Source organism: Parus major, chromosome 2, assembly GCF_001522545.3.
Source record: "Parus major isolate Abel chromosome 2, Parus_major1.1, whole genome shotgun sequence".
Taxonomy (NCBI): domain Eukaryota; kingdom Metazoa; phylum Chordata; class Aves; order Passeriformes; family Paridae; genus Parus; species Parus major.
Window position 1 is genome coordinate 41,186,371 of NC_031769.1, and position 8,124 is coordinate 41,194,494.

General features: G+C 41.8%; 1 protein-coding gene across 3 annotated transcripts in view; it reads left to right on the top strand.

Moving 5' to 3' along the window:
• CNOT10 (CCR4-NOT transcription complex subunit 10) overlaps positions 1 to 7,783 on the top strand; it is a 32,172-nt gene extending 24,389 nt beyond the window's left edge. For 2 of the 3 annotated variants that reach the window (XM_015619504.3, XM_015619505.3), the window contains exons 14-19: positions 2,113 to 2,226; positions 3,592 to 3,722; positions 4,503 to 4,538; positions 4,639 to 4,766; positions 6,042 to 6,117; positions 7,488 to 7,783. In XM_015619504.3, the coding sequence (XP_015474990.1) occupies positions 2,113 to 2,226; positions 3,592 to 3,722; positions 4,503 to 4,538; positions 4,639 to 4,766; positions 6,042 to 6,117; positions 7,488 to 7,642 (640 nt within the window). In that variant the 3' untranslated portion in view covers positions 7,643 to 7,783. The remainder of the gene's footprint in view (positions 1 to 2,112; positions 2,227 to 3,591; positions 3,723 to 4,502; positions 4,539 to 4,638; positions 4,767 to 6,041; positions 6,118 to 7,487) is intronic. The other variant, XM_033511915.1, reaches the window with a different exon arrangement.
• The last annotated feature ends 341 nt before the right edge of the window (positions 7,784 to 8,124 follow it).

Here is an 8,124-nt window from a genome sequence, read left to right on the forward strand (position 1 = left end):
ATTATTTCAGATTAGTGATGTTCTCTTAATGGCTTAGAAGTGTCATTTTTGGTGCCCTCATACTAAGTTTTGAAGAACTGGATTTGCTCTGGCTTGCCATTTCCCTGAGAAATAAGGCAAGTCAAGATGTGGAGTTGGGGTTCCATAAACTTACAGTGTGGGCTGACAAATCCTGTTGCCTAGACCTATACAAGAGGCTGTTTGACGTGATCTGGCAGTTTAAAAAAACATTTTTCTTTTTCCTAGTGCAAAGGCAGTTTTATTTAGGGCATGTGGAGGCTCGGTGATGCTGGAAGTCTGCCGCGCTCAAAGGCGACCTGTGGAGTTTTGTCAGAATCCTGACCGGGGTGAAAAACTAGTTTGGCTTTTCCCTTGTGGTGCAATTCTTCTGCTCCGGTTGGCTGTCAGCTCTCCTGAGCGTTTGGTTCAGCCAACACAACAATGGATCCAAGTGCAAGAACACAACTGCAGGGGAGGAAACCCGCATGTTTGCCTCCTTAGATGGCTGTTGCTGAAGGCTTCTGCCAGCTCTTATGTGGCCCAGTGACTAATGCTTAGTGCAGAGGAGTAGGTTTCATCCCTGTTGCATGATTGGAGCATGTGTTGTGTTGGAATTTACACTTGAAGAAATAAAAATAGGCTTTAAAAAAGTTGTGGAAAATGTAAGACACATTGACAGGAAGGGCAGTAGCAACCAACTCTGCAGGCCCTGACTTGTGCGTAAGGGTATTTTGCTGGTGACATTCAGCATCTCTGCTGATTTCAAAGCTGTACTTCCTTGAGGCAGAGACAAAAAGAGGTTAGTTAGAAGCAGGCTGTTATTTTGTTTCCCCCATTCCATCCCCCTCCTCAGTCACAACCTTTCAGAAATATTTTAGGTTTGGGACTTGAGCTGGGGAAGCTTTCCTCTCCCTCTCTCAAGCTTTTGTATGTGTTCAGATTTGATGTGACATCTGGGCACGGTGGAGAGGAAGTGGGGGGTAGGGGGAAACACTGGAGAAGTTTCTTATCCTGCTTGTGCATAATTAAGGAGCATGCCTCCTGGGAAAGGGGAATAAAGGCACCCCAGGTCCTGCCATGAATTACATGACTTACTGCTGGACCAAAAGTGGGCTTGACAGTTGCCAGAAGGTTGGCGCAATAATAGCCCGCCTACCAGCGGGAGAGCCGACGGCTCTCCTCCCATCGCTCCCAACGCGAGACCCCACTCAGAGCATCCACTTGTCCTCCCTGGAGAAGAACAGAGTCCTGCTCACAGCAGGGCATCACGGGCAGAGGCTTGTGCCCTGAGGACAAGGCAGCCTGCACTGAATGATGTTTTATCAAGTGGAAAATATCCCCAAAAATGGTGTTTGGAGAGGGGGGCAGTTATTACAAAGTGTGAAGCTTGGCCTAATGATGGCATCCTGATGTGGGGTTATTGTTTGAAGATGGAAAATGTGAGTAGTTCAGATTTCATTAAATGAACTGCCAGAGATTTTCTGGTTTTGGAAAGATAAGCAAGTCTGTGATGGCAACAAAATGCCATGGATCAGTCAGAGTCTTGGGCACTGGGTTACAGCCCTCAATTGCACACAAAAGTGGAAATGCCAAATTCTACAGTGTTTGTCTCCCCGTGTGCAGACATTGTACAATAGAAGAGTGAAATATGTTACAGCTTAATTGATAGGTACTGTGTGTCTGTAGATTCTTACAGCAATCTAGAAATCTGCTATTCTTCTCCACAACAGAAGGTGAGGGTAGAGGAGTACAAATGAGAGTCCAAGGCAAGACCAGTAACAAGAGAAAGGGAAACTGTCCATGAGAAAAATTACACATGGTGAAGTCCATCTTTTTTTAGTCTGTTATTTATGATGAAAACTGCAAAATCTTATTGTGCACACTATGGTGATCCTTGTTTTATATTGGTAGGATTGTTGAGCCCATAAAGAATGAAAACTAACTCCTTTACTTCAAAGTTAGATGGGAAGTCATTATTGAAAGTTTATTTCTTTACCACTAAACAAGAAAGAAAATTTATCAGGTGTATTTGGAGTCACAGAATTCTCCATTTAACATATTGGCTCTCTCCCCTTCCCCTTTTTTTTTTGTCTGTTTTTTGTTTCCTTTCAGGTGCTCGATCCTTGCGTGTAGTGCTTATGTGGCTCTGGCTTTGGGGGATAACCTTATGGCATTGAATCATGCAGATAAACTTCTGCAGCAACCAAAGCTCTCAGGGTCTCTTAAGTAAGTCTGATGGAGTCCTATCTTCTTTCTCAGGCCTGTTTTTAACTGGAGAGTTCTGACTTGAAGCTTCCAATGTCTCTTTGCTTGCCAAATCTGTGTCTGATGCAAAGAATTGCTTGGCCTGCTCCTGTTCTTGTTGAAGCCCTGACTAAATGTCCATTGACACACAGGAACATGAATTCGCTCCTTTGTGTATGAATTCCATGAAATTTGGAATCAATTGCTGCTTTTGTTGCTGTTTCTGCAGCTCTGGGACCCATGCAGCAGCAGGACCATCAGGTCTCTGTCGTGATTCACTGTGGGGTTGTACATGCTTGGCACAGCACAAGGGACAGGGATGTGCAGCTGTGGGTAGCCAACATCAGCCCAAACCCACACAGCTGAAAGGTTACTTATGAAACTACAGCCTCAGAGGGGAAGGTTTGCTCAATCACTCGGGATAACAGATCTTGTATGTGCAGGACTGTCATGTCACCTGCTATTGCTGCTTATATAGGTTCCATTCTTCAGTTTCTCTTGTTCACCTCTCATTTGGCACTGTATTTTTTTGGAAGGATATTCAAAGTGCATTCTTTTTTTTACCCACCAGTTCTCATACAGCTCTACAAATTCTAAAAAGGAAACTTCAGTCCTATCCTTCTGACACTGTGCATTTAATGCACAGGATAAAGTATAGATAGTATAGAGGTTTTTACAGCAGTAATGTTTTTCAAAACTAGTAACGTACTTGTGGAAGGCAAGGTAACGTGCTTATTTTTATATAATGCTGGCACCATGCTCTAAACTGGTCCATGCCAATTCAATTCTTTGGCTCCTGTTCTTCATGGTACTGCAGGAACTCATCCTTTTGCACAGTCATTGTATTAGCAAGATCTTTGAGGAGTTTGCAAGGTAACACATAATTTTGTGTTACTGTTAGGTAATGAAGGAAATTGCTAAACTGGTCTTTTGCAAAGACAAAGAGGTATGTATCTTGGTCCCAGGAAAATAGGTACTTTATTTTTACTGAATGTAAAATAATATAACACTTTAAACTGTAGATATATCCACATTCTGGGGTGGCTTTTCTTAATTCTCTGAATGAAGCCCCACCAAGGTACTTTCTCTGTGGAATGGCAACTCCTGTGCATGGATGAATTGTCATTATTCAGGTGTGGAATTTTTTTTATTTAACTTTGGTGCCTAAAAGCAGTAAATGGTAGAACTGGGTATTATGACAATACCTTATGAGCAAGTTATCTTCCATGCAAGTGTTCCCAGTAATAGTTCCCATGTGCTCACATTAAAAACTGCATTGTTTGTCTCATATAACAAACTGTGGGGATTGCTGTGCTGACATTATACCCTGACCCTTTGCTGTTGTAGGTTTCTCGGGCATTTGTATGCAGCAGAAGCTCTCATCTCTCTAGACAGAATATCTGATGCCATCACTCACTTGAACCCTGAGAATGTCACTGATGTTTCCCTTGGGATCTCTTCAAATGAGCAGGATCAAGGTTAATGCATCCACACTTCATTATAACTGGTTATGCTTTCAACTGCCTTCCTGCTGTAACTTTGTAGGCACAAATATAATGATGATGAAGACATTTTATTTTAAGACCTGTTGGTTATTGCAGGGGTGGGGTAGGGTGTTGTTTGTGGTTTTGTTGTGTTTCTATTTTCCTGGCTTCAGTTCCTGCTTTGTGTTTGGTGTGTCTTTTCCTTGTTTGTCATTCCTATGAGGGGGTTAATTCTGTAGCATTAATAGGACTGTATATTGTAGTATCCTGACTTGTTTGACAGAAATTTTTGAAAACTGCTTTTGTTAAATGTGCTATTATGGTTACATTTGGGTTTTATACCATCTCTTCCAGCTTTTTGGTCTTTAAACCAGGCTTTGTCATACCACTGGAGTCTACTTTAGTGAGATGTAGGAGTGGGGAGAACTTAGTCAATCTGTATCTTAGCCTTCTTGATGGAGTGTGTATTCTATAAGAGAAAAGTACTTCAGAACCATCTGTATGGTGAAATCTACAGCAGCTCTGATTCCAGTGACATGCCTGCAGTTTAAACTTCACTGTACCCATCTGCAGATTTAAAAGCACAACACTGAAGATAGGAAGTCTTAAATGACATAAACTCTTGAGCAAACTGATCTGTTTTCCCTCTTTAATGTCAGACTGTGAAGAAAGCAGAAAATTTGTATCTATATTATTTTTGTAATAACCTTTAAAAAAGGTCACAGAACATGATGGGTTTGTGTTTGTTTGTTTTTTTTTTTCCCCCCTTTGCAGGGTCTGACAAAGGAGAGAATGAGGCAATGGAATCTTGTAAGTACCAGACACTGTATTCAGCAGAGTACAAGAACTTGCTTGGCCAATTGGAATAAATGTGTAAGAACAAAAAGAATTTTATTTTTTTTAATTGCAGCTGGCAAGCAGACACCACAGTGTTACCCCAGTTCGGTCACATCTGCACGAACAATGATGTTATTTAACCTTGGAAGTGCTTACTGCTTGAGGAGTGAATATGATAAGGCTCGAAAGTGTCTTCATCAGGTATGAAAAACATATCTCAAGGCAGCTTTGGGACAAATGTACTTCCTTCAAAGTGCCATTCACATCACAGTGAATTCTGGTGACTTCACAGCCCAGGCTTATTTGCAGACCCTGCTGACATAATTGATTTCTTTCATTTTTATGAACCAGTCTCTATTAGAAACAAAAATAATTCCAAATTTCTTACTTGTGTAAAAAGTTCAGTACCACTATAAGGCAGCCTTTTATTTTCCTTAGGTCATATGACAACAGTGGAAGATGGCTGGGAAGCCTTTTCACGTTTTCAAAGTTTACGTGTTTGTTTGGAGTTTTTTGTGGTCTTTTCAGTGGTCTAGTAGCAATTGCTATAATTCAGAGAAGGTTTTCTCCAATGTCATTTAATAACTCACCATCAGAACTATTATCTTTAGGGCTGTGAGAGCAAACTGCAATTCTGCTGGAGGTATGCTCCTTGTCTGCCTCTTGTCCCAAGAATTCTCAAGTACTGCTTTTAAAATGCTGTCTCCACTTAGCCTGTGTCACATCACTCAGTCTTTCTCATGGCTGGGACCCATCTCTTTCAGTCATGATATTTCTCTTTTTGCAGCCACTCCTGTCTGTCAGGAGGACTGCTTGGATGCATTGTTGAGCTACAAACTGAAACAGCAGCTTCCAAATTGCTCCACAGTAGCTGTGTATGTGAATAGGTTCAAATCCTGTGAGGCTCTCATCCACTTAAGGCAGTTGTCTGGCTCTTTTTCCTCATGAGGCTTCTTAGGATGGGGCAGGTGTCTGTGCTTGGGCTCTGTAACACCTGTGTAAAGCCCAAAGCAGTGCAAGGCCACCCATGGATGTAAAATATAGTGGGGCTCTGCATCTACAATAAATTTATTGACTTCATAGATGAAAAATGGTTGTACATGGAAAGCTGATGAACAAGCCTTGTTAACTTTGTATTCTGAACTTTGGAGCAGTGGAGGTTACTTTCTTCACCTGTTACCTCACCAGGAAACCATGCTAGGCTGGCCCAAGAAATACATATCCATATGAACATAAGCACACAGCAGATGGTCCTGCTAATTAGTGTGAAACAATCTTGCTATGTAGATCATCTTGCAGTCTCTCCTTGCATGCTTAAACCTGAATGGAGTGTATGAGTTTGAAAAATCTGGTCTTAGTTGAATTGTTATTTAGTTTCATTACCTAAGATGGTGGTAGCAATCTTGTCAAGGGGCACTTTCTTTGTGCTGGATCATTCTCTCAAGCACTTTTTCTCTCCACCCTCTTTCAATAAAGGCTGCTTCGCTGATCCACCCCAAAGAGATCCCTCCAGAGGCCATCCTGCTGGCTGTGTATCTTGAATTGCAGAATGGTAAGTTGGAAAATGTTCTGTCACCTTAGTTTGGGATACAAAGGGAGGAGGGGAGTAGGCAGGACCCACGTATGAGCACCTTCACTTCCATCGTTTATTGCCATCCTGTTATTGCACACTCCTAAACATTGATTTCCTGAGCTGAAGTTTTCTATCTTAGTGCAGAAGTCAGAAGTCTTGGATAGGCTTAGTAAAACCCTTGATGAGGTTTATCCTATAAAGAAGGTTTGAAAAGCTTTCTCCTTTAAAATGCAACCACAATTCAAGTTTCCCAAAGCAGCTATGTCAAGGCCTGTGTAGCAAGTGTGGCAGCAAAGCTTGTAATACTGATACCTCTCTCTTCAACAACACTTTCTTTTGAAGGTTCACTTCGTTTGTATGAGGGGAGGACCCTACATAGTGGGAAACTGGAAAGGTTGCACTTGAATTCTGCAGTGTGAGCAGACTGGTGCAGCTGCTGTTTGAAGCTGTCATGGTTGCAGACCTGTGCCCCTTGGGGGGCACTTCACATCCAAATGTTGTGAAATGTTCTGTGTGCCTGTTCCCCTTCAGTGATGTTGCATTGCAGGCAGGCAGAAGATTTGAGCATTTGCATTTCGAATTGAGACTTCTGTAAAGCTTTTCTTACAAAGATGTTTCTAAATTGGAATTTTGGAAACCTTTATTTCTGCAGCAAAGATGTACAGAGCAGAAGAGAGTAGAAAGTGTGATTTACATCTCTCACCCTCTTCTAAGTATATAACTAAGAGGCTAAAGATGGTTTTTGTCCTATAAATGACAACAGAATGGTGCATCTCTTCTGAAACTAAAACTTCAAAGAAAGGAAAGTATGAGGGAGAAATACTCTCCTCAGAACTCAGTGTCTTTTGCCCTGTAATTTTACAAGTTAAATTTTTAACAGAGTAAGTTTTCCATGTGTATCGGTGGTTATTTGATGGACCATACATACAGCTGAAAATCAGATTTCTTCTTTTAAAATCACGTTTTATTATCCCCTTGGCATTTGCATTACCATCTGCAGTGTCACAGTGTGAGAGCATTTTGTGTGAGATCTAGCACACCTCACTGTGCAGCTGGGAGAGAGGAGAGGTGACCTTTGGGAAATTAGAAGGTGCTTTGGCATCTTCCAGCTCTGAGGTAAAAGCTTAATGCCTTCAGCTAAGAATAGGTGGACTCAATCAAAACTATTTTATTCAAATTTCCTGTTGTCTACTGCCTTTTCCTATCTGTGCCAGCATTTCACTGGAGAGGAAGGATTGTTGGTGTACCTGGCCTGGGCCCAGGGCTGGCTCATCAGCTCTGTCCCTGAACAGTAATTCATATGTCATAAAACGGTATTTTGGGTTTTTTAATTGAAACTTGTCTTGTAGGTAACACGCAGCTGGCACTGCAGATCATCAAGAGGAACCAGCTGCTCCCTTCTGTGAAAACACTATCTGACATGCGGAAAAAGCCTGTTTTCCAGCCAGTCCACTCCATCCAGCCCATTCAGATGCCAGCTTTCACCACTGTTCAAAGGAAGTGAGGTTGTGCTTTAAACCTGCTGCTGCCCTGATCGTGGGGGCTTGGGATTTTGTATATTTTTTTTAACCTAGGACACCTGAATACCCCAATTGCTGGAGTGTGTTTGTTTATGTAAATTTTTAATAAAAGATGTAAACCAAAAGCTTTGTTTGTAAAGGTTATTTCATGAATGATGGGAGATTGGTACCTGCTTTGAATGGGAGTGACAGTTTATTTACAAAAAAAAAGGTTATCCAAGTGTGTAATTCAGCTCTTTCTGAAGAGAATACAGGGGAGAGCAGTGAGGGGAGAGAACCATTTACCTGAACTAAAGTCCTGCTGAAGGAGCAGTTGAGCTGTTGTGTTGGCTGCTGTTTTGACACATATGAAGCATGCACATCCTCAACAAGGAGGGAACCTGTTTCTGTTGGCTTTTTTTCTTTCTGTTTTTATTTCTCACCTCCCTGGTTTTCCTTTGCCCAACAGAAAGGTGCAATGGTGCAG